The sequence below is a fragment of the Barbatula barbatula genome (assembly GCF_947034865.1).
Source record: "Barbatula barbatula genome assembly, chromosome: 11".
Taxonomy (NCBI): Eukaryota; Metazoa; Chordata; class Actinopteri; order Cypriniformes; family Nemacheilidae; genus Barbatula; species Barbatula barbatula.
The window spans coordinates 13,814,154-13,841,328 of NC_136774.1; the positions used below are offsets into that span (position 1 = coordinate 13,814,154).

General features: G+C 40.7%; 1 protein-coding gene across 1 annotated transcript in view; it reads right to left on the bottom strand.

The window, feature by feature from the left end:
- Positions 1 to 1,651: 1,651 nt before the first annotated feature.
- Positions 1,652 to 27,175, bottom strand: part of ptch1 (patched 1) — a 43,660-nt gene continuing 18,136 nt past the window's right edge. The window contains exons 10-24 of the mRNA XM_079468298.1: positions 26,768 to 26,923; positions 26,539 to 26,637; positions 24,235 to 24,360; positions 20,622 to 20,740; positions 19,001 to 19,502; positions 18,371 to 18,680; positions 16,661 to 16,803; positions 14,703 to 14,886; positions 10,565 to 10,845; positions 9,464 to 9,601; positions 9,179 to 9,321; positions 5,526 to 5,625; positions 4,866 to 5,156; positions 4,210 to 4,765; positions 1,652 to 4,113 (exon numbers count right to left, since the gene is read on the bottom strand). Coding sequence (XP_079324424.1) covers positions 4,211 to 4,765; positions 4,866 to 5,156; positions 5,526 to 5,625; positions 9,179 to 9,321; positions 9,464 to 9,601; positions 10,565 to 10,845; positions 14,703 to 14,886; positions 16,661 to 16,803; positions 18,371 to 18,680; positions 19,001 to 19,502; positions 20,622 to 20,740; positions 24,235 to 24,360; positions 26,539 to 26,637; positions 26,768 to 26,923 — 3,147 coding nt within the window. The 3' untranslated portion in view covers positions 1,652 to 4,113; position 4,210. The remainder of the gene's footprint in view (positions 4,114 to 4,209; positions 4,766 to 4,865; positions 5,157 to 5,525; positions 5,626 to 9,178; positions 9,322 to 9,463; positions 9,602 to 10,564; positions 10,846 to 14,702; positions 14,887 to 16,660; positions 16,804 to 18,370; positions 18,681 to 19,000; positions 19,503 to 20,621; positions 20,741 to 24,234; positions 24,361 to 26,538; positions 26,638 to 26,767; positions 26,924 to 27,175) is intronic.

A 27,175-nucleotide genomic window follows, 5' to 3' on the forward strand; every position in this document is an offset into this window, starting at 1 on the left:
ACAATGTACTATAGATATTTTTCCTTAAATAATAAATGGATACTCCACCCAAAAATGACAATTCTATCATCATTTACTCACCCTTAAGTTGTTCTAAACCTTAATACATTTCTTTGTTATAAACTGAAAGATGTTTGGAAAAATGTTACCAACTGACAGTCCTGGGGCATATTGACTAGGCAAAGTTAAAATGGTAGTCAAAGGTGCCCTAGAACTTACACTCAACAGAACAAAACTATGGTAGTGAATGGGATTAGGGACTTTTGTAGGGAAACTTGTATCTACGGTAGTGGCAAAAAGTGATTTCCTGGCATATTTTTTCAGTATTTGAAGAGTTTATTTCCAAAAAAGATAACATTTTCAAAAATCATGTTTTTTATTATGTAATCATTTTTTTATTGTGTTGTGGGACAAACCAACCGCAGTGTGATTGATATTAATTGGAATGCAAAATAAAAAGGTCAAACATTTTTTTTAAACAGAGTTCTCTTTTTGGAAATTGAATCTTCATTTGCTTTGAATGTCCTCTTAAATTAATATTACAGGTACAAAATGAAGAAAACATGGTAAAACTTGGTAAAAATTATTTGACGAAAAAGGCAAACTACAGCCTACCAGGGAAAATGGGTTTTATTTTAATATACAAAATGCATTAAAACATTTTCCAAAATTGGGCCACTACTGTAACCAAAAACGTTAAACACCAAATAGTCATATGCAATCTGTACTGTAAATTGTTAGTGTTTTTGTCCCTGTATGATATCCCAAGATAGAAAAAATCTTTCTATATTTTTCCAAAATATATAAGAAAACAAGCCATGAAGCCTGTATGTTACCGTGATTTTACTGTATAGTAAAATAAGCAGTGTTCAATGTTTTTGAAAACATTTTAAATAAACAATTTCCCCACATAATATAATTTGAGTCAAGAGCCAAAATCCTGTATCTGAGTATATACTGTAATTCATGACACGATTACAATGTCACTCCTCACAAGTTCTATTATTTCCAGGACCGTGCACAGGGGGTTCGCCCAGTTTTCTAACATCATCACACTGACCACAATCTATTCAGAGACAATGCAGAATATCAGAGGTTACAGTACAGTAGATTGAAACAAGCTTGGCCATTTCACCATATGAATAATAAATGGCTGCCACCCATGCAGTAGAGTTAGAAGGGGGCAGCCTGAATCAGTTTCCATCACAATTTTTAAGGCCATATGCCCCTTTTCATTACTTAGAGCACACCAGCTGTATTGTAACTAAAGCCAATTTCCTTGCAGTCTATAAAACTGTCAATCAGAATCATACAGGAGAGCCGAGCACAGAGCAGAGTCATGGCTGCAGAAGCGTGTTGGGGGGGGAGGTGGAGAGACCGAAATCTGCAGACAGATGTCACCAATCCAAACCCAGCGTGTGATAATGTTGCTGGACCTTTGTGACTTCGATTTTAAACTTGAAAGCTGTTTGAGGGGTAGGCCTATGCATGTTTTGTAGTTTTATTTGATTTTCCTTAGATAACATCTGTGTGGCATTCAACTAGCAGGTTCATTGCAGATACAAAACTGGTTTTCTTAAATACATTTTTATTTATGATGCAGATCATAAGGTCAACTAAAGAAATAGTCACTGGTAGCTATCGTTTTAAGAATCATTTATTAAATGTATAGCACAAAGACAAATAAGTTATAATATTTTTATTTGTTAGAATTCTATCAGTGTTTGAACATTATTATTCAGAGAGCTAGTACATTTTTTCTACGTTCATGGCTAGCTTTTCACAAAACCCCAAAACAGTCTCACTCTCTATATAACACTGTAACATGGACCTTTAGTTGTCTGAGAACAAGTAAGCAAGTGTGCATGTCTTCTCAGGTCTGTTCTCAGTAAAAAATTATAGCATTACATATAAACTCTTTAAAAATATACTTCTGTCAAATAACTTGACAACTACTATGTACACTACAAAAATAAATTTTCATATAAATAAATTATATGGCATACATTTATCATTGTAACAGAAAACGACACACATCCACCGCAAACAAGGACAAATGGCAGTCTGTAAAAACCATAGATTATTTTCCTTTTAAAATCCTCTAAGAGCTATGATGTATCTGTAATGTAAATGTTATATACTCTTTTTTCCTATTTAACATTAGTAAGCACTTTATACAGATCAAAATCCGTTAATGTAAAATAAACTGTAATAGTGTTTTCAGACAGACGTAAAAATCCCTGCATTGTTAAGAACTGACATTATGACCATAAATGAACAAAACAACATCTTATAATACAAAAATATAAATATCGCAAAACAAAAGTAAAAAAATAATAGAATATATATATATATATATATATATATATAAAATTACAATAGTTGCCAGCCATGATTTTTCTCCCATTTCTGCCAATGTGACATGTAGGAGAAACAACAAACAAACAAAAACACAAAAATAACAAACACGCAAAAACACAGAATAGCTCTTGAGGTCTTTGTCAAGAACAAAGTTCCAGAAGGGCAGACATCTGTTTGACAGGAAGTCAATCTGGACAAGGGGGGATAAGGTTGTGGTAGACACCAAACACGTTTTTACAGACACATGCAAGCCTCAGAGTGATGGAGGAGTGGGGGCTCCATGACCCTTGACCCTTAAAGCACTCGCATGCACCATTTGGCAGTCGAGGGGGAACTTCCAATTAGTGTCATGGCGTTATGTTGTGGATTTTTATGTGGTGAGGTCAGCGAGCAGAACTGCTCGGACTAAATTGGGGCCAGTAGATTTGTCATTGAAGAGGTCAACGAATAAACAAAGAACATCATCTTGATCGGCCGTCCGGTGACTCGCCCTTAAATGGTCATTAGCTTATTTAAACCGAAGTAAGACACTGATATCTGCTTGACAAGAAAACATGTTGTAACAGTATGTTTAGCTTAAAACCCGAATTGAGATTTCAAAAATAATGCCATACGGTAAAACAGCTGTAAAAACAATGCTACTTTTTTCCACAGTAGAATGAATATCCATAAAAAAACTTGTGTGAAGAACTATAAGCAATCAGTAATGTAAAGTCAAGAGTCATGAGCAGATTTAGGGTCGCCACTGACTGGCCGTCGTACAGTAAAATAACTCAAGAAAATGCCGGAGACAAGTTCAGAACAGACACACATCACTCACTCATGTTTCCTTCTTCATTTCTGCTCAGCTAAAATCTCACGCATAGCGTGTTTCATTGTTAAACAGTAATTGTTTTTTTAAACTACCACAGGTTTGTGATATGCACATTAACATAAAAAAGCATCAATTCTAACACTTCAATATACACAAAACACAAACGTCAGCACGCACACTTAAACTTTTGCTTGTCGGCACAAAAAAAGTTGGATATTATTGTGAAGTTCTACATATCTAGTTTTCCCTGAATTTGTCCTCTGAAAAATTATGTACAATTCAAATAAAAAAAAATCTGTGCAGTATTTTAACTATTGTTAGGTTTGTTTTAGTTTTTTTAACAGAAGTGCCATAGAAATGCTTTGAGAATCAAATCTAAATATTTGCAGAAAAATGAACATTTCCAGATTATGTTGGGTTACTTCGTCTTTGTGTAAGTTACTTAGTGTAAATCTCGGGGACCTGACATGAACCGAAATATTGTAGATGTCCACATGCGCAAAATAATCTTCAACCGCGCACACGCACAAACACACTTCTATAAAATTAGAGAAAATAATTGCATAGCATTATACAAAAATTACAACAATATAATAAGCAGCAATAACTGTATGCTGAAATGTTTGTCAGACATGAAGATTCCTCATGGCACAGATACACAGATGACGGATGGGGACTCAAAACAAATAAACACAAGCACGCTGTCCGGTCTGATGACCCCGGTCAAATTATAGCTACTCTCGTTCATTATTTACATACGTTTACACATAAATACTTATAGAAATATAGAACAATAATACACCAGGGTTATACAGTAACAGAGTTAAGCACCGAATGGCGCCGCTGGTCAAAGTGCCCCTGCCAGGCGGCACCGTGTTTCTGCCACACGGCAGACAGATGTCCTGTTCTTTGGCTGTTGTGGTTTCAATATTTAACCACTGTAAAAAATGAAAAAGAGGGCAGAAGAAACGGTCAATACAGATTCAAAAGCTTAGATACGCGCCGTCAAATTTGAAAGCAAATAAAAATCCCACCTCAGCTGGAGGGTCTTTTGTGGCAAGCATTGAGCGTGTCATATTCCAGATCCTGCAGCTCCATGCCCTCTGTTTTTGAGCCGTCATTGCTCTCCTCAAAGGGCACGTGAGGGTCGGAGAAGTGAGGGGCAGTGTAGACATCTTCTGAAGTGTGATAGCTGTCATTTGAGGGGTAGGACGGGAAGGCGGGGCTCTGACCGGGTATCCCTGGATGCACAGCTACCGTAACGGAGGCTGAGGCTGTCACCGTAGTGATGGGTTGACTGAAGGCAGGGCCTGTGGATGGATGGGATGGGTGAGTGTAGGGGTTGTGGGAACGGGGGCGATGGGTCCCTGACCGTTCCCGGTTGTTGGGGCCCGTACGCCCACCTGGCTCAGTAGCGGTTTCAAAAGCATCCATGCGCGGCCTGTGAGGGGGAGGCGGATGACCGCTCCCAAAGTCCCTCTTAGGGTCCCTGCTACAGTATCGCTTTGTCGACTGAGGTCCAGCATCCTGAGAACTAGGCGGATGGGTGGATCTGTATTGCTGCTGTGGTTGTTGCTGCCTGGAGTCATCCTGTGGAAAACGGTGTACATGAAATGAGTTCATTTAAACGATTTTGACAGAATAAAATATCCATTGTTTCCAAGATGGCGGCATCGAGTGCTATGCTTACTGAGTAAGAAGAAAACGCTGGCAGCTCTACTTGACGATTGCCTTGTCGTCCCCCCGTGGCGATCCGCACTTCTTCAAGCCTAGCGGATCGCCCCCTGTTGGGCTGGAGGTCATACTGTTGAAGCTCCTGGCTAATGCCGGAGACAGTAGTATTGGACCCATATTCAGAGTCGGAGGAGTCTGAGCCTGCTCCAGAGGTGGTGTGACTGGGCCTCATGGTGAAGCGTACCACCGGTGGAGGAGGCTCTGTTGTTGGAGTGGGTAGTCGGCTTCGCCCATCTACTGGAGAAACCTGAGGGGTGGATTTATTCGGACAAAAACTGTTTTTATAATACTGTACATTTTTTGTTCATATTATTGTATAATAATAGTATAGTATAGTACTATAGTTAAATCATGGTTATATTCATAAGGGTTATCTTACTGTACTGTCCTAGACTATAAACAAAAATAAAACTGTACAATAGCTGAATCATCACATTCCCTAAGGGACACTATACTGTACTATAAACAAATAATTATAATCTGCGCATGCATATGTCCCTGAACTGCCCTCCAGTCTCAGGTAGATAGAGTTAAGATGTTTTTTGTAGGCTGTATGCTAACCCAATGGTTTGCAATTGCACTATGGGGGATGATTCATCAGAAGCAATCCTCTTACCTCAGGATAAGGGCCAAAGTAGGACAATAAGACTGGGAGAAGCACCAGTCCATTCAGGACCCCCAACACCGTCAGGATGGCCAAAACAGCAAAGAAATACCTGTAAATAAACACATTATGGTCAGAATAAAAGAACTTTAAATGAACGAGAAATAAGATAATACCACAAGTCACTCGGGCACATTATAACAAACATTCAAACACAAAATAGTTCTGTCTGGTTTGGTTTGAAACTAACTTTACCTTGTGCCAGAGAAATTCTCCAAATAGGTCTTTTAGAAAGCAGCGCAGAGAGGCAGAGGACATAATTAGTTGGTTAATTCAAAGGCATGGAAAACAGGGAAGGGAAAAGATCGTTTCTTTACATCATTTTTTTATCCGAGGGAAAGCAGAACAGGCAGGAATGTGGAGTGGAGAAGAGAGACCCAGCACAAAGGACGGGGCCTCTCTCCTGCCCTTTAAAAGAAGAAAGCACGGCAAACAAATGAAGTGAACGGTATAGAATTTAAACAATTTAGTCTAGGAGGAAGAGAGGAGAGGAAAGACTACCGGCCCCTCTTAACTGGCCTCAAGCTCATTCACTTTCCTCTCTCTTCTTGCCTTTCTCTCTCTATCACTCTATGCTAAGCCCCTGTGAAATGTCCCGGCCTTTCACAATCCCCTGCTCTAATTAAATCTCTAGAGCATCAGGTAAGACCCCCCAATCTCCTCGACAAATCCCTCCCCTCGTGTTCCTCCTTCATTCCTGTGTTCTTTCTCTTTTCTTCATTACGAGTGGATTTCTTTCCTTCGCTACTTTGGCAATGCGTGTGTGTATATTGCTGGGGCTCAAATTGCATCTGTGTAGTACCTCACAGAAAATGCGGGGACAAGCAGACACATGCAGTTTCTGGGGGTTCATAACTTTTGTAAAAGCAGAAAATATGCCGCATTTGTTTGGTTAAAAACTAAAATCAGTTATTAAGTATATAATTTTTTTAATATAAAAGGTACTTTTAATAATATAATAAGTTTATAATAATGATTTATAATTCAAGCTGTCAGTATGATTTTGCAGGTAAATTAGTTTGACAGCATTTAAATTTAACCATTATAAAAGAATGTGCAATTTTATGTTTCAAACAGAGATGGCGATACAGCGATATAAAGCAATATATTGCATCTTTGCAATCTCTAAAGAAAAACTGAATATCTTTTTCTGAAAAAAAAAATTAAAACTATATGCAAAATGCCCTTTTTCTGTATACAAGTTTCCATCTCACCAAATTGTAAAACATGTATTTTTAAGCCTCAATAAAAGAAACGACATAAAAGAAACGTTTCGTGGTTAAAAGCATTTTCAGTCAATTTCCACCATTTTGGGGCTTTTCCTAGCATAAATCCAAATTATATTCTATTTTGTCATATATAATATAGTTTTTCAAGGTCTCAAAACACTGAAAAGGGACCACGTCAACCGGCTCAGTGTTAGCGCAAATATGAATTAAAAACACACTTAGGTCAGCGATAAATGTAAGTATACATGTGTGGGAGAAAGACGGAGGGGTATAAAAGTCAGCGTCTCCAGCTGGCATGCGGCACAGCTGCGTCTCAGACTAAACTTACATACACATTAAAAACTGACACTGCTATGTGGCTCTGAGCTCGACCTCCCTAGGTTTACGAGTAGCTCCTCAGATCCAAACAATTCAGGATTCAGAAGAATCGCAGTCCTAGGTGTCCCTCACGGTACATTGCTTTATTTATGTCCATGGGGAGGTTTCATAGGTCTGGGGTGAATATGGAGAGTTACCGCAGTGTTTACCCAAGAAGACGCCACTTGTTTGGGTAGACGGTGGAGAAAGAAGCCAGCCTTGTATTATTTAGGCTTAGGTTTTGGAAATGTTTGGATCCTTAAAGTCTGTACTTTGTCAGGCCTCTTGAATACGTTTCTTTGGATTCTCGGTTTGTACTTGGCTCTCACGGCATGCTACCACTCAAGAGGTCCACAGGACAGAAAAATGTAATCTTTATAATTTCTCAACTGATTTCCTTCAATGACAATAAGATTACAAAGATATCCAGTGAACATGTTTGCTTGTGTCCTTTGGTTCTCGGTGCATCTTATTTCTCCTGAAGAATCTCAAATAAATTCCTGACACAAATGTCTCATGGGCTGTGAGTGAATGAGCTATTTAATTTCCCGCTAGGGTGAAATCGCAGAAATATCAATCAATGCAGAATAAAAAAATGAACAATGTTTCAGTTCTGTTCAGGAGGTTGCCGACTCCAAACTAAACGTTCATATTGAGGAGTGATTTACACCAGTGTGCTTTTCCACGGGTGAGTTCGATTCCCTCACACTAACTGAAGCAACAAAAGCGATTTATGTTTCTGAACTCTTAACTTCGAACAGAGTTGTTATGTGAAGAGTTTCTGAACCGAGAGCTTTTCCCTCCGTGCTTGAAAGCCACTTCTCCTCAGCGCAAACAGGGACCGCATACCTCGCGGAGCACCACGTCCCAGCTATTTAGATTCAAAACATTAGCAGACCTGACAGCGGAAAGTCAGGGAAACATTTATTCCTGCAAGGCTATAAAAATAAGGCCTGCTTTTGTTTTTTTCCATATCTTCAGAGGCCAGGGGGGTTTTGTTTGATGAAAAAACAGTTGATGCGTTTCAATGGGAGCCCTTGAGAGGGGCTGTGGCCCGATGTGGTCTGCACACAGTCTGTGTGCATGTGTGTGTGTCGGGGGGTAATACTCTGAACTTGTGTATGCATTATTTCACTGGCACGCTACTTTAGATCCCAAATGATTTCAGGGTGAAGGGCTGTGGTGGCTTTCCACTCATTTACTAACAACAATGGGCTACTGCAATCATTTCTTATTCCCTCTCATAGAAACAATAGTGATACTACCCTCACAACCACAATTACATTGCATACATTTATTAGTCTTGCCACTCAAAAAACTAAAAACAATACTGTATCCGTCAGTACTCACACACAATAAGCAGTGTATACAAAAGACAAAAACTCATTATAAAGAAACTGATTAAGCAATGCGTGTCTGTCCTTATTTCCACCTTATGACTTTTTGTAGTGTTGTAGAAAGATAAAGCTTGTATAGAGCACAGGAGAGGTGTGAGGATGGTAGTGTTGGTTAAGACACTTTGCTTGGCAAAACACCAAAAGGGGTAATATCATATATTTTATTACGGATGCACGATCATGGCTAAAGTGATAATCACAATTATTTTGCTCAAAAGTTGAATCACGATTAATAATCGCGGTTATTCTGTCAGTTTAGAACTTTGGTTTTAATTTCACTTTAGCATGTTTATTAAACTTTAAACACATTCAAAAATTCAGTCATTGAACACTGTATTTAAAAGCACGATATCATCCAAACGGCAACTTTGAAAACATTTATATCACAATGATTTTACAGATTTACTTGAATCTTTTGTCTTTATTTGGAGAAGGGAGGCAATTTTTTGTTCAATTTACTAAAGTAATTTAAAAAAAGATTTCCCATGATATGACTATATTATTATTTTTTAGACTATTATGGTTGCAAGGGTGCACTAACATTGTGAGGCATTACAACGACAGAATATTTACATTAAATACACAACATTTTCTGCATTGAACAAAAGGTTCGAGTTCTTACCTGACTATAAAGTCAAACTCTGACCCTGCCAGCATCAGGACGCCCAGCAGGGTGGAAAACGCCCCATCCAACACCGGGGCAAACATGTGCTCAAGAGCCAGGACTGCTCTCTTGTTCCTGTCCCCAATCGCTGTAAGGAATGCCTATGAGCAAAACATCATTCCGATCAGCAATAGTGTTCTTCATCAAACAAGAATAGGCAAAATGATCTGAGATCAGCAGTTTAACACAGAGTTTATTGATCAGTGCAACAAGTGAAGAATTATTATTTCTGCGTGACCTTACCAGTGCCATGTGAACGGTGAATTCCACTCCAATGCCCACAGAAGCAATAAGGATGACGACCGGCACGGCGCTGAGCTTGATGCCGATCAATCCCATCATGCCAAACAGCTCCACAGTCATCAAAGACAGCACCAGAACCTGCGGAAAGAAACGTCACCCATAAAACCAGCATTCTTAAAAAACAAAATTGCTCGGTAAGTTAGATAAAGAATTGTGGAATGTGGGAAAGTGTTTTTGTACAGAACCCGTGCTATGAACTGGTTAACTAAATGCCATAATCAGCTGATGAGTCTTGGGTTTCTGGGGGCCCTGCTTCCTTTGAAGACGAATAAAGAGAATGGGGAGGGGGATTGTGGGCGAGCCTGGCGGAAGTGGGGACGTATGGAGTTTAAGGGGGCCGCTGGTGGTCTGGGACAAAAGCGAGATGGTTAAAGCTAAAGCGGGGCTATAACTTTCTCTTTCATGTGTCCAGTAAAGCAGAGGGATGAAGCTGCTATCCTGTCAGACAGGGTTAGATCATTCAGATAGCTTAAACACAGCCCCTAATAAAACCAAAGCCATCGGACAGCGGTGAAGGGACTGTGGGAAAGAAATTCAGGCTGATATAAATGATACACACATGGACATTTATCAGAGAAAGAGCGTCTATTTTATGCGTTGAGGGATGTTGTTGCTGTGGTAACATCTCATTTCGCAATTTATTTGAGGGGACGTCTCAGAAAGCCTCACATAGACTAAACAAACTGGTTGAGATAAACACAAAGCGCAGGGTTGTAAAATCACGGCTTCTCCTCGGTTATTTCTGCCTGCACTCCCGCCTCGTCCTACATTTACTTTAATCACTTCCAAACATTCTTCACATCACGGCACATCACAAAAATTAAGTGGAAGTAGATATGAATGAATGTAGGAGTTCAGTGAATACAGTTAAATCACAAGATAGACATCTCATTTTAACAAACCCATAATAATTTTCTGGGAAACTGCGTTGTGAGAAAGTTCAAAAGGTCAAAGTCCTAACGTTCAGACTTCTGTGAACGGGCCTGTAATATACATACACATCCAGACTCAGATTTGAAACATCTTTGAAGGGGAACTCACTATGATTCCAGCGGTCCAAGGGTTGAGCAGAAAGACGGCACACACCAGGAAGGTGCAGGCCAACACAACGCTTATGGACAGCAGGAGCCAGTGACGCAGGCCTACGTACTGCTCCCAGAACAGGAACGGGTATCCGTTCGGGTAGCTGGGCAGACGCTGGTGAGTGTAGTTACTGCAGATGGCGCGGACGCTCTCGATAGCCTCCACGAACTGTGGCGTCTCGCGGAGCCCATTGAGGTAGAAGGGAAACTGTGCATATTCTATGGGCTCGGCCGCAGGAACTGAAGATGAGAACACAAAGAAGTTATTGATGTATGTATTGGATTAATTCAGATTCTGGACTGGTTTGTTTGTAACATTCCTGATAATAAGACTGTGGACAGTATAAAAGGAATAGTTCACTCAAAAATATTTGTTTTTATTCACTCTTAAGTGGTCAAAAACCTTTATGACAAAATATTTTGAGAAATGCACTGTATGGAAACGAAACCACGGAGACAAGTCAATGGAGACCAATGTTGTTTAAATATCGTCTTTTGTGTTCTGCAGAAGAAATAAAGACTCCCCTTCCGCCCTTAAACGTGCTGTGCAACGCTGGCAGGAAATGCTTAGCTATATCATAGCTTAGATCACGCAAATAATGCAAATGAATACAATAAGCAAAGACGACATGAGTATATACAAGCAGCAAAATGGTTCCAGATAAACAATGATGCTCAAAACTGCTCTGTTAGTGCACATAGAACATAGAACGCACTTTTCATGTTGGAAAACGCAAGGCACGCCGCGCTGCTCTTTTGGTTGACTCTTTCAAAAGAACAGCGAACAGAGGTTTTTTATGTTACTATGTAACCACCGAAACCGCTGTCCTGTCAGTCAAGGATTATAGTGCGATAATTTTCGGTTTACTGCCGTATTATCAGAAACTGTCAAAAGGTAAGCAGAGGGCACTTGCTCTGACCTTACTCGATTACATGACGTCAAGCGCTTTTCTGCTCAGAGAACAGGTTTTTTTTCAACTTCAGGTGCTTGAAAATAATAAAAAAGAGGCGCGTCTACAGGAAAATATCTAATTGCGATTTTTTTTTTGACAGACATTGCGATTGCGTTTTGATTGGCGATTTAATTTTAAGTCAAGCTTCAGCTCAATACCTTGATGTTTTGGGCATTATTCAAATAGGAATTACTTTTGTTCTGTTGGTTCCCAGCTGCCAGATTACATCACATCAATAAAATCCAAAAACCATAGTACACTATTATAGTTTCCATTAAAACAAATACGACTCCCATTATAACCCTTAAATCCATAAAATGTTCTATTGTTTTATTGAATTATCAGAACAGTAGGCTGATTTATTCATTTTTAAATATTTGACATTTTTAAACAAGTAGAAAATGTGCTGAAAATTTAATTTCATTCGAATGAAATTAGCAAAACAGTTATGTAAAATGTACATTCGTGTGGCGAGCAAAGCGGGACGAGAGCCGCCAGGGAAAGGCACGTGAGTGATAACTGTGAGTGAGCGTCAGCTGTGCGTGCATCTCTCACGTAGGAGCTTCGGGAGCATAAAAGGACGAGTGACAGTAGTGTATGACGAGAGAGGACCAGGCCTGGCTTTTAGGTATGGTTTGTGTGTGTCGCCGGCAGTCGCCAGTGAGGGAGCTGCCGGCACTTTAAGTTTGTTTAAGTTATATCAAAAGTTGTTTTATGTTCGCCGGTTCCCACCTCCTTCCTTTTATGGATCTTTGTTACAATTTGTTTGAAACACGGAGGATGGGGAGGGTGCGTGCGTTCATCAAGCCTCCTCCATATTGCCAGATGTGCTTATGGAGACTTGTGGTGACTTGTGATGTAGAGCCGACTCAAGGATAAATGAGTGTTACGTGAGGCTGTGCGCATGCGTCAAGTATTAACTTCTCGTCCGCTGGGAGCGGGAGACGCACAACACGAGGCAGAGATGCACGAGTATGACACAGGCAGGCATAGCCTCTGCTTACCTTTTGAACGTTTCTGATGTACGGTCTTCTGAATTGGATTTCTTTTAAGTATTTATCTGCCTAATATGATCGATTTGACTTTCTCCCGCTTTCTGTTTGTTTGCTTTTTTAATGACTGGTTTGCGCAGTTGGCTACGGCAGTGCTGATTGGGCATACAGGGTGCGCTAACTCAAGTTTGTTAGCACGAATGCAACTCAAAGCAGGCTCGGAAAAGACGTATTTCATAATTTTCACATCAGCCTCATGCGATTAGCAAATATCAAAGGTTCTGACAAACAGCAAAACCAACACTGACATTTAGATACAAATCAAAGCAACCTCCTCCGAGGTTATTTTTAGATAATCTTAACGTCTCTTTGCTTGAAAGCCTTTATAGTATTGCAGGTGCTAGCGTATCTCCACTATAAGCTTTAGCCGAACGCGTGCTGGAAAGCCTTAATAACAATAACGCCTGCCTGACTTTTCCTTCTTTTTATACTTAAAATCCACAGACCCTTTACTTTTATGTAATAAATAAGACATCGCTCCTTCTACAGTTTTTCTAATACCCGCTTGCTCTCTTCCCTCCGTTAACATGAGCGGACACGTCCCTTACTGCTGATTGGCTACAAGTTTGTTTTGGTACTCGGCCGGAGAAAAAATGCTAAACCTGCCTTTAATAGAGGCAAGACACAAGGGAGTCTTTTAAACGTTACAATTTCCCAAGGCCCATGTCGTAAATTATTACACGTAAAAAAAATCTATTTTCTGAGGGGATGTTCAGTAATGCTTGTCCAAGCATGCAGAAACCAAAATAGGGTGGCAGGGATAGCGAAGGGTCAATTGTTAGCTAACATCACTTTTACAAGAACAAGCCAGACGATCCCTCTCACATCCACTTATCAAGTCACACGTAGCATAAAAGACGTCTGCTGTTCTGGAGGTGACAGACCACACCTATTAAACGCCGCAGTTGTTTACCGCCCCGGGAAGAAAAGGGGGCGCAATTACCAGCTATCAAATCTAGACATGCAGCCGAACGTCAATCCTGACAGCGATCTGCTGTAATTACGCTGTCAAAAATCAGCGTTGAAATACCTCACCACTCCTCTAAAGAACGAACACACACAAAGACAACTATGAAACGTTGCCGATATCGTGCTGACGATTATCACCTGTCAACAAGGCTTCTGTACGATGCACGCCTTTCAACAGCGGCCCAGCGATGACTCATCGCTCCGGCTACTGGACTTGGATAAGCGGCAGTCTTAAAACCACAAATAAAATCAGAAGAATGTGACCCAGAATGACTAGGGCTCCAGAGGTGTGTGTGTGTGGTTGGAATAGCTGAGTGTGTGTTCCAGTGCCTGAAGGGGTCATGCAGGACCACTTGCTAAGCATGCTTTTGTCCCGTTATAATCTGCACTATAAATTTCCATCAGGATGGGAGTTGGACGGCTGCCAGCCGTTGCTGCGGGGGCCTCGGACACGGAGAGACCGGTTCAGCTTGTTATCCAGTCACATTTCCCCCGAGCCCACAGTGTACAGCACACACGTAGAGAACACAACCTTGCATGGTCCTGTATAACTGTACTTGTTAAAAAGGCTTAAAAAGTTAATTAACTTACTTTTGTACTTACGTTTCAAGGAAAAAAGCTTACGATTGACAGGTAAAAAATTCCCAAAACTCCTTATTCACTACACTTTGTTGTTTTGTAATGTACTAACAAAAATGATGTCCTCATATATTCGTCCTCATTTAGTTCACTTTTAGTTGACTCTCTCGTCAACACAAAAGAAGAAAGATATTTCTTGAAATGTCTAAGTGGTTTTGTGTCCATTCAATGGAAGTCAATGGGGGACAGTGTTCTTTGGTTAGAATTGGTTAATATCTTCTTTTAAGATGAAAAAGAAAAATAAATTCACACATGTTTGGATAGACAAGTCATTTTCGAGTGAACTATCCCTTTAAGAACAGAATTTATTATATGAACAGCCTTGTAAGACCGCCATAAATCAAACAATAGAAATATGATACAATATTGCTTTATTCCAATTTGCACAAATACTTTAAAATCGACCAGTCCTCAAAACTACCAATGCAATCGTTGAACAAAGTAACTAGCAACTAACTTTTAGTATTTAGAGAACAGCACTTACTGTTTAGTCTGCTGACAGGAATAGAGTCGGTCCTGTCGTGGAGCCACTCTGGCGGATGCGGGCGGATGTTGGCCTGTGACGCAGCGTAGGCGACTGGGTCATTGCTCACCCAGGCAGATAAATAAATGTAGAATGCATTCGGGTTGATGATTCCTTCCGAGTTCACCAACCGCTGCCTGGTTAACTGGTGAAAAATGGCCACATTACAAACTGTTATTTCCAATTTTGTCCTTACCAGTTCTTTTCTATGCGCTATGAAAATCTGCGTTTTAAAATGGCCACCAGCATTGCAGCAATCTCTAAACGCTTAGCATCTTGCTCAACGCTCGGCTAGCTACCTCCTGTGAAGGTAAAGCCATTACGACATCACACTCAACGCCATACGCAATTCACAAGAAAATAAATCTACAGTCTTTCAGTCAGGAGTTGGGGGTCAGTGTGTATATGTGTGTGTTTGAGGGGGGACAGGGTGTGTGTGGGTGAGTGAGTGAGTGAGTGAAAAATTGCTTGAGTTAGTGTAACAATAAAAAAATTGGCCGGAGTCCCTGAGCGCGTCTGTGTGCAGTTAACCTTTGCGGTTAACACTGGAGGAAATGCCACCCAGCAAATGGAGGAGCGCTATAAAAATAACACAACATCTGTACAAATGTTGCAAACACTTGCTTGCCGGGCGAAACAGACGTTAACTGACCTTTTTTGGATAAAAACCTACTTTAACACTTAGAATGAAAAACCTTCAGTTTTTGTCTTTTGATAAATGTATTATTAATTTCATATTCATATACAATATGATATAAATATTACATTTATATTTTATATTATATTATTTATATTTGACTAATATTAGATTAATTTTGTGTCAATTTTAATAATGAACTGCTCGAACCTGTTTGCCAGTAATTTTGTTGATAAGACAAACACGTGAGAAACGTAATAAAAATAGCTATAAAACATTGATTTTAAGTTTACCAAAAAGCAGAAGGCAACATGTGACTCCTGCCTCTATATCCACTCTAAGCAGACATGGCACCAGTTGCAAGAGAAAGGAATAAGTGAGAGGCTGGACAGAAAAAAGCCGGCTTGGATTCCAAAGATCTGGATCGCATTAAGCAGCAGGATGCGCAACAACTGTATGTCTTCAAGCTGTCAAGGGAAGCACACAGTGCGAAGCTGGCGGCCTCCTGGCCCACTGCCACCCTCTTCCCTCACAGGCAGAGGAAATGACATCACGGGCCGCACACAGATCGGCTGGCTTTTCTTTCCTAGTTTGCTGGCAATGGCTCAGCACAATAATGACCACTTGAAACAGCAAAAATGCAAATCATTTCTAGTCTTTTTTCTGCACTGCCAATAAACTCACAAGACGACGCACACACACTCGTAGCTCTCTGCTCTACTGTTCTCCACCCTCCGGCTCTTCTGGCATGTGGTATGCTTTACATTTTTCATATTTTTGCTTTCCTATTGCCTAACATTTCATGCTGGGTAGCAAATGGAAACCGTAAATGTGTTAACCTGTTATATTTTTTGCCGTTGTGTGTGTGTAGGGGTTTCTTTCTGACAAGGCCCCTCTGAAGAAAAGGTTGCACAGGCTGAGCTGAGCTTCAGGCCTGCAGCAAGAAAGTGGAACAAATGGTTTAAATGAAGACTTAATTGCTTTTTCAGAGGCGAGTTGCGGCCCCATCGAGAGCTTTAAATTCCTGCGCTTGGTAAAGCTATCAGAGAAAGGGACATTCAGAAGCCAGGTGTGGTTCTGATTTGTCGGCATAAAGCCTGATGTTCACACTAATGTATAAATCAACTCAAGTCTGCGTTACCACCAATAACGCATTTTTATTTTATTTTAGTATCTGCCTGCTATTTAGGACAACTTGGCAATGTAGTATTAGAGTAAAGGAATTAAATGTTTTTGGACAACTCGTGAAGTAAAGCTTGTTGGAGACTGACAGTTTTCTCACCAGGTTGATGTTGACTGGTTTCTCTCTGCGGCCGGTCTGCACCAGGAGTTTGTAGGCCAGGACACCATCATCAGAGCCGTTCCTGTAGTTCCCCTGAGTGATGCGACCGGCCTGCCAGTCCTTATCGAACGCCTCCTGCAGACCTGAGGGAGATACAAACAGCACACTGCGTTATGGGAAATAACTATTTTTAGTAAGTAAGATATTTATATATAAAGAAGATATTTTGAAGAGCGTTGATAACCAAACCAAATGGTCCCTATTGACTTCCACTGTATCCTTTTCATGTTTCACACATACAAGTTTTGAATGAAATGACGGTGAATAAATGCTGAAAACATTAAAACTTTTGGGTGAACTATCCCTTTAAGAGGGACTTTCTATCATAACTCTACTTTAGTTTCGGATGGAAATAGCCTTGAAATTTTTTAAGGACCTTGTTGAATGGGTTTATCCCTAAACCATGTTTACCTTCAAATCTCCCTTCTCATATATCCCTCCACCCCTCCCCTATCTCTTCCCTCAACGCCAGCGGTCCGTCTCTGGGACGCATTGTTTCCTCTGTCCTTCACCCCACTGTCAAACCATAATATTAAAGACAGCTCTCTTTACCCCATCTCTGGACTACATTTTATATACAGATGTAATCAAACATGTGCTAATAAGATCATTGGAAGGATAATAAAAGGTTCTAATTGGCCGAACAGACCGCGACAAAACAAGTTTCAACATGCCACATACAAAAAAGTTTTGAAACAAATATGCCGTTACACAGTAGAGCAGTGAAAGAATGAGAGCAAAAACAGGGTCTGCTTTTGAGTCGGGCCCGTGTGGGATTAGATACGGCATTCCGAGCGTTCGCCGCATGGATTCGTGGAAAGAAGTGAAGGAGGCAATAAGGAGAGGGATGTTGCAGGAACATGCCCTGTATCTCCACATCTCGTTGTTTTTCCCCCTCTCACCTCCGCTGCATATTTTCCACCCTTTCTGGCTTTCAGTTGTTTTTTTTCACATCTCATTCTCTGTTTTTAATCTCTCCAATTGATTCTCACTCTAGCATTGTAATCCGATTTAAGGCGTTAAATGGGTTACAGATTGCGAGGTTCAGCAGCGTGATTGATGAAACCGAGGATTGAAACAGATGATCTGATGTTGAAGAAACTGATGTGAGATTTGTGAGAACACTGTGAGGCAGTGTGTGAAAATCAAGACAGTCTGTGCAAATTTGTAACATGGATTTGGACTAAATGTACTTGTTTATTACATTGGCGAATACGATGGTGAGAGATGAAAGCAAAAGGGTTCATGGTTCATATATCTTCATTGAGCCTCATCCATCCACTGTCATCCAAGGGCTTGTGTTATCAAAGCCCTGTTTGCGATTCTACTACTGTATCTACCAAGCAACCAGACAAGTGTCGGCCTTTACACAAAAAATTGTAATGTATTTACTGTTCAATCTGTAGGAATTTTAATGCAAAAAATTATATCTTATTTTACAGTACAAAATTCTTTAATCGGGATACATTTCCTCGAGAGTCCTGTTCTCTGAATAGATATTGATATTAATGTTTTTGCTTTCTGAAAAAACTAGTAATGGAGATAAGCAAGAAATGTATGCTTTTCAATGTGTAGTGTTTTTATAGTACAGCGAGATTTCGTGCAAATGTACCCAAAAGCAAGATTTTCCAAAGAGTTGCACTGCCCTACCTAGTAGCCACTCTCTGAAGTAATGCAGCCACATGCGCGGGAGCTGTCCGTTTTCCTCCCGCAGAACGTACTTCACACTTCCAAAGCGCTGGTGCAGTTCGTACAGCTGAGGCTGAATCTGAGCGTAATCCGCTCTTTGGGTCACCACGTACATGTTATAGAAGGAAAAGTAGCGAAACTGGGCACGGATGAAGTCGTATTCGCCAGTCTCCCGCGGCACGATGTCCGTCAGCTCCAAACCGTCCCGGACCCGTGTGGTTCCGTACAGACTGACCACCAAAAGCGCCAAGAAGAGTAAAATAACCACCACCTGCTCAGCAAACACACACACAAAAAGAATAATGAGTCAGGGTTTGGCTAGAGCTGAAGCTACTGTAGTAGTGCCTTTTTGTCTTATGACTTAACTCCACACAGACTTGACTTGAAGTGTCTGTGGTTTTCAGAAGGCTCTGACTCATATTTACTCAACTGAATAAGATGGCTTTTTTAATAACGGACTGACAATATGACCCGGGGATAAGCTCATCTCTGGCGGGTGAGTGTATTCCCACTTCTAATCGAACTATGTGTGATGCCAGGAGTGAAATAGTACATGGCAAAGTTTGAGAATCAAAGCAGGCGTACCCTCACCTTCGTCTTAGGCTGCAGCAGAAAAGGCGCATAGTGCTTCTCAGCAAACGATGCAAACGTCCAGCGTGAACACGGAGGCTCCAAACACCGCAATCCCGACTCCCCAAACTGAGACAAAAGGTCACGTGTGGAACTCGCCCCGTCAGGGCTCTGGCAGGATGCTGTGTCCGAAACCACACCGCCGGCGGCAGAACTGCTTCCTGGCGGGCTCGCCCTAACTCCTGCCCCACTGCCGTGGTGGTTATTGTTGTTATTGCGGTTGGGGTTAGGCTGGTAAGGTTGGACGGAGATGTGAGAATGAGGCTCGGCCGTGGTGTAGTAGGCCTGCGTTCTGGGGTCGTACTCGGTACGCAGCTGTACGGTGGATTGCATGGTGATTTGGGTATGCTGGGCGAAACTGTGGCTGCTGTAGGAGGGTGGAGGGCTGTAGCGGCTGGAGTCAGTGGAGGAGTCGGCATACCCCGCCTGCGGCTCCAACTGAATCACCCGGTTTGTGCAGGGGCTAAGGAAAAGAGAGAAACATTTACAAAATAATTTACAAAAAATATGAACAATTAATAAAAACTTTACAACCAGTTAAGCAACTAGTCGGTTGGTGAAGAACTAACTGTTGTCATTACCAGCTGTTATGACCACCAAACATTTGTTTTTTGCCTTTATGTAATGTAGGTAAATATGCCTGCAATAGGGTTTCCAGTCGAGAGCGGTTAAAGTCAAGAGGCGAGTGAGTGCAACTGACTAGAAGGAAACGGTTTCAACCATGGTGAAGGTTTAGGCATCAGGATTAATTTCCTGTGGGAGTTTGGGGGCATGACTAAGAAGGTATGTGCCGACACTCTCTCTCTCTTCAGACACCAAGAATTTTTCAGCAAGCAAGAGAGGAAACAGCATGTCTTATTTGAGGGTCCGGGGCCACAGACAAAGATAAACGTCAACACACACAGTATACTGTATTTGTCAAGGCAGGTTGACACTTAATTATAATTAAATTGCATTCAATGTCATAAAAAGCTATTGTGTAATATTTCCTAAAATGTTTTTTTAATCAGAGAAACATCCCCACAAAATGATATTTTAATGCCGTTAAAGCGCCTACTAGTGGTATGGCTCATACAGGCCACATAGTGTCATGTAATTTGTTAGTTTGCGTTGTTTAAATAAATCTTATCTCTCAAAATCACCCCTACTGTGAATTTTGACAAATGTACAAATTATTTATAAATAATGTTTTGGTTCAACTTAACGTTTTGCCAGTTATGTTTGAGGAAACATTCACAGACAGGGTTGGGTTTTGGCTTTAGGAATTATGTAAAGGGACAGTTCAGCCAAAAATAAAACTTCTGTCATCATTTATTGACCATATGTACATCTTGTCATTTCAAATCTTGAAGACTTTCTTTCTTCTGCAGAACACAAAAAATATGTTTTGAAAAATGTTGGTAACAGAACAAAGGAGGTACCCATTGATGGTGTCATGCAGGTTTGAAAGTACAAGAGGGCGAGTAAATTATGACAATTTTTTGGGGGGTTAAACTATCCCTTAAAGGTTTATGGAAAAACTATAGACGTTTGTGTGTGTCTAAATGTCCTATGTAAATGTGTTTGCATGGATAAAGTATACCTGACAAAGCAGCAAAAGATGTCAAAGCGGCGGTCCTCTCTGCGGTATAGATCCATGCTGAGGATGGCAGGAAAGATGAGCAGCACCATAGCAAAGTTAAATACCACAACCACTGCCGCCTAAAGAGAGAAAAAAATTGGCAATTTAAGTACATATTTAAATATCATACAGGAGCAAATCACAACCCTTATACACAGCTGAATTTAAATTAAGCTTCTTTTTGAAAAAAAATAACTATTATATTACCAGCCTTTATAAGCATAATTCACATTGCCAGCACACAGAAATGTACTTTCTTGAACCAACGTCTTCCTTTAACTATTGTTAATGTTGGTAAATTACAACAAATAATATAAGATTTTCATGACAATTTATGTAAATTCATGACAGCTGTTATTTTGCTGGGATTGTATGATTTTACTGAATTAAAAAGAGATACAAAACATCTATTTACAACAAAACATCTATGTTAGACATTTAGATAACATTAACTTTGTAGTTGATCAGAAAAGATGTAGAGGTAGACAAAATCTGGCAAAACCTGGAGATAACGCACCACTAGTTTTAAAAACTGGCCCTGAGTCGGTGATCTATTCTCCCTATAAACCCTGATTGCTATCAAATAATTCAATCCACGCATTTCCATATGGGCCGGATCTCCATTCAGCGACTAGATGAAAGAAATCACAATACGAGACAGAGAGGGCAGATTGAAGCATGCCTGCCCTAGTTAGGGTGTATTTCTTTTGGGTGGAGGTTGGAGCCGTGTCAGACTGCCAGACCACCCAGGGAGCAGCTTGGCCTGACAGAGCCAAGACACAATGAAAGACAGCAATGCGCATGAAAATCAAAGCACTAAAATCACTGCATTTTGACAAACTAACTGCAGTTGTTGACTGGCTTTAGCTCCTTCTGTCAGTCAGGGAAAGTGAGATGTAGATCTTTAAAGATCTCCTTCCTGGTGGAACATTCTTCCTAACGGCGGTCCGGTCCACCACATCTCTCACAACTTTCAAAAAACTACTTAAAACTCATCTCTTCTGTGAATAGTTGACATACAAATGAAAAAAAAAGTACACTAACCCTCTCTCTTACCTCAACATGTAGTGCTCTAGCTTTTGTTAAAACTAGTAACTTTGTATTAGCACCTATCGTACTATTGCTCTTTTTTGACATATTGCTTATCGCTCCCTGCACAAAAAGCATCTGCTAAATGACTAAATGTAAAGAAACTGCAATGGGCAAAAGTGACATCTAACTCTGTAAATGTGAAGTTTTGGCTTTTTATTCAGACATATTGTTAAAGAAGACAAAAATGTGCTTGCATGTTGCATAGCTGTGCTTGAGTGTAAACCAAAGCGCAACTTTGGGAAAAGTTTGAGGAGGCTTGGCCAAAAAAAGTCACACAGCACACGCAAAGCTTTTCGAGTCAAGACCCAGAAGAATGGCAAAAAAATATTACTACAAAAGAGATTCAACTAATTTCAATGACAGATTCAATTGTACTTTAAACGTTTACGTTTTTTCTATGCATTTTTTGTGTATTCGTATAAAATACACATGCCCTGATGTGCTGTAGTCAGCAATTTGCCAAATGAATACCTTAAAAGTTAAGGGTTTTGTCCATTTTGTGCCATACACCTCGTAATTTGATGGTTTAATGTAATCTGAGGCACATTAATGTCATATATTGTACAAATATACCCCTCTAGAAATAAAATGTGGTCACTACTGTGCATTTTGGAGTATTGTGACTGTTACTAGGCTGTTAAAATAACTGGTCTGCATAAAACGGCATTTACAATCTGTTTCGCTTCAAACATTTGTATAAATGTAGCATATCGGTGCGAAAATGTCTATATCACAGGTGATTAGAGGGGAGGGGTTAAAAATATGAGGTGCCATCGAGAGAGAGAGTCACGTCAACTCAGTTGACTCCAATGGAACCGTTTTTTCACAGCAATAGCGGTTCATGGAGGCTCTCAATAGTTCCCGGAAGTTGCTAGTAACGCATGGAGCTGCGGGTTAACAGACCAATTGAGGTCAACTTTTAACCCATTTAAAGACATAAAGAGAGTTATTTAATGAATAAAAAAAATGAAAGAAATAAAGCATTTATAGAGAAAACATAACTTTCTGGAACTATCTGAAGGTTCAATGAATCCCGTGACACGGGATTATATTGAACTTCCGTTGTCACGACTTTCTCTCTCTCTCTACGGCTCAGCCAAGTCATTTTGGAGGCTGAGCATTTAATGACAGTTTGAAGACAAACATGAATTTGTAGCATAATAAGCACGTATGAATAAACCATGAAAAGATTGAAGGTTTCTTTTTGATTTCATGTTGACTTCGAGGTTTGAAATGGATCCAGATTTAGGGTTAAAACAACATTACATGACGTATTTTCCAAAAGACAAGGGTCAAGTAACCACAGTTGTACCCCAAAGCTAAAAACAAAAGCTGTTGAAAGTTGTGACAGCAATAAATAACACGTCTAAAAAAGCAGTCTCTTCACATTATGTGTGTGTTCTCAAAGGTTTTGAAGATGAGTGCTTTCAGGCACTGCTGAACAGGTGCCAGTTGGAGTGCTTTGAGTGAAAAACATTGTGTGTGTGTGTGCGTATTTGTGTGTGTCTGACAGACGTGTGCGAGAAATCAATCCACACATCCTAATACCAGATCTACAGCGTGCAAGTTCGCGTGTTTGGGCATGAGCCACATCTTGCGTGTGGTCGGCCGGCTTAATCCTGCACATAATTTTCATGACAATATACAATCATCAGGCAGACGCAAACTGACACATATATCTGGGAGTTGAGTGCTCGAGGTATTTAAAGAAATGTTGGGTATCTGTTTTAAAGATCAAAGATTGGCGCAGAAGGGAGGCTGTCCGTAGGGTTTAACGTGAGATTTGTGCAAGCATGTTTGTTGAACAGAACCAGGCATCAGTGTGTAAATCTCGGCATGTGTCTCTCTGCAGCTGTGTCGGCTGGGGGATGGCGGTAAGGTTACCTCACCTAAAGTTCAAGGGTTAAGGAGCCTGTGCATGTGTGTTTCACGTGTGGCTTCCATGTATTGTTGAATCAGATTGATCAATCTGGCGCGAATGTACACATTCGCTGTGTAGATGAAACCCAACGTGAACTATTTCTTTAAGCTGATTGTGAGGTTAAGTCAAGTACAGGTTGTGAGCAGATCTCCCCGCCTAGCCTCTTTGCAATGTCACTCCCACAGCATGGCGGTAATAACTAAACCGCAGATGTGTGGAACAACAACCCGTGCGACCCACCCCCACTCCCAGATTGAGTTACGTGCCCACAATCTGCACACTTAGGGGGCCGTACCACTAATCACGCACAGTAGGGAGGGTTATGGGACACGCCGGCCCTCAACCCGTCACACGCTCTGTTTGATGAATGAAATCAATAAAAGTCTCCTGGAGAAATCTGGAGCCAATGAAAGTCAGGAACACACGCATGCACTCGCACACATAGGGGCAGGTACTGGACATTTTATCCAAGCATACGTTGAGGATATAAACAAACACGCAATTGCTACACACATGCCAGATGAAGTACATTCATGTTGAAGAAGATATAAACACGCATACCTGTAAGGAGAAGGCTCTCAGTGCAGGGATTGGAATGAGGGCGGCCATGAAAAAAGCGGTCACGTTACTGATGGAGGTCAAAGCTACACTTGCTCCAGTCCTCTTCAGACACTCACCGGTGCGGTCCTGAAAGAGAGTAAGAGAGAACATACAATAAACAAAGGGTTACACTAAATTTACAAAAATGAATGATTCTAGGCAGGCATAAACTCTTAAAACCCACCAAAATATTTTTGAATGGTGATGGAGGAAACAACACACATTCTTTCTCCTTTAGTAACGTGTACTTTGAATTTTCCTTGTATGAATAAAATATAAGTTAAAGATATATCAAAATATCTTCTGTAAAATAACAAAACCATTGTCATCATGTGTCGTTAATTGGACAAAGTGTTTTTTGTGTCTTTCAACGCATCCCACAAGTTAGTCAGTATAAAAACCCCCGGTTTAACTATAGTAGCCAAATCTGACAAAAAGAAATTGCTGCCTCACTTTTACTATAGTAAACAAGAGTACATTTTCAAACTACAGCAAACAATTAAGACAATACGTTTTGTTTGTTTGTTATTTTTACCCTAAAATCCATTTCCTCAGAATAAACAAGTTGCCACTACTAAGTTGAATAAACCACTAAATATAATAGTAAATTAAATAATATAAATATAAAATAGTACATAATGTACATTATATAAACTACTAGGTAACTTCTTAAAATCAATCCAATACAAATGACGATTTCTATACAAGCCATTTTTGCAGCGTTCTCTGACAGGAAAATATAAATCCGCCACACAGACTCACAGAAACATTCAAAGGCGGCACTTTAAAAGTTTACTAGTGAATGACTTTGCTTGTATTTAGAAAAACTGAAATTTACTCAACGGTAATTCGCTTTTAATTCATCCCTGACAGGCTCATTATAGCTTCTGATGAAGGTGTAACTTTGCTCTGATGTTTCCATCAGAAAGCCCTAATAATCACACAACCTGCCGTGACAACTTAATGAGCTGAACTTCAAGCTTTCCTTTCTAGTCCCGCTATTATGTGAATTTTCAGAGAGGGAAAGCGCAAAAAGCGGTTTGTTTCCCTCCCCTTATCCCTCGCTCGCACAGAAATATTTTCCATCAAAGGCAGGACATATCCTTTTAAACAAAGCAGCCCGGGGCCCAGAAACACGATTGGCTCGCTGTCTTGTTAGGATAAGCTCTCTCTCTTCAAAGCCATTCAGGGTGAGAGACGGATGAGAAACAGTTCCAAACCCCACCTCTGTACACGGAGGTAGAGATTAGGAGAGAGAGGACGTGCAGGACCACACACAGAGAGCGCCAAGACGGGACGGTTCAGCTCTACTCTCTCTCTCCTCCCACAGGGGAACTGTTTACTTTCTACACAAGTGTCGCCGCACGCTGTGCAATCTCACATAAACACAAGCAAATACAAGCCTGAACTCACCTCGGTCGCATGAGTGTGCTCTAAAATCACCTCACACACGAATACTAAACACAGATAGCGCTGACAGATACAGCAATACAACCGAATATAAACAAGATTATATACACATTGATTACAAGCACGATTGTTTTTCGCCTAATCTGATTTTATTTGCAAAAATAAATCTTCAGATTCCTTAAGCTGTTTCAAGGAGCTCCGCAGGGACTCGATAAAAGTTTGTTTCCTTATGACGAAAACTGGAGACGCCATCAGATACTACCACGGCCCTTGAGTAAAATCAAGGTTATTTTTAGAGAATAAATGGCGTCGATTCCCCTCAAACTCAAATAGGTGAAAAATAGAGTAACCACCTCACAGAATTTATCTCTTTTGACAATAACATGTTTGAACAACATTTCTAGTGTTTCAAATGATGAAACCCGACAAGGTTCTTTGTGAATGAAATGACGTGTTAAATGGTTAGGTATTTTATGTACCTCAGAAAACATATTGTTATAAAAACGCAGCATCACCAAACAAATATTTTTGTTTTCATTGTGTTGGAGAAACTTCAGCCGCACATTATTCAGTGGCTCTCACCAGCACCGCCTCAGATCAAAGCTAGTGCTAGTGTTTTTGAAGTAACATCACAGGCAGGGCAGGTACACACACATTCCTTTAGGTAAGTGATAACATGAGGGTACGCTCCCATATACCCCCTTCCCCCTTATAACACGCTAGCTCCCTCACAGACTGTCTTGTCTCGACACTATCTCTCAATGTGCAGTTACTTCTGCGTTTCTGTGCTGGCGCGGCTCTGTCGTTGTTTACATGTGTGCCCTGTGTTCTGGACGTGTGGTGGAGATAACTCACCTCGAATGGAATTCTCTTGTTCTGGCCGGTCTCGCTGAAAGCGTGAGCCAATAGGAAGACATCGTCCACCCCTACGCCGAGGGCCAGGAATGGCAACACCTTCACGCAAACACAAAAAAACACACACATATGACGTGAATACATGTGAATAATGATAATTGGTATTAATAGTACGACTCATTACTAGTCCAGCATTGCAAAAGTGTATGTTAGTGTATGAGTGTCGTACCTGGGTGGTAGCTGCATTAAAAGAGATACCCAAGAGAGAGCAAAGCCCCAGTCCAGCAGCGACAGACAGAGCGACCAGTAATACTCCGGCCAGCCCCACGGCACCCTGGGACTTTGCACAGTCCCATCGCAGCATGGTTAGACATGCATAGGCGAGCTGCACACAGACAACACAAGAGTAACGTTAATCTGACATTATCATGTTACCCGTCGCATGAGAAAGAATCGTAATGTATACATTTGTTATCCGTATGAGTGTTCCCACAACCTTTGCATGGCTAATGTAATGCTTTAATGATTGAGCCTCAGGATGTACGTTCACACCAAGTCTGAATGAACACAATCGAAAAATGTAATGGATTTAATGGTTATAATGGGGGTGTATGTGATTAATTCTACTGGAAGGGTG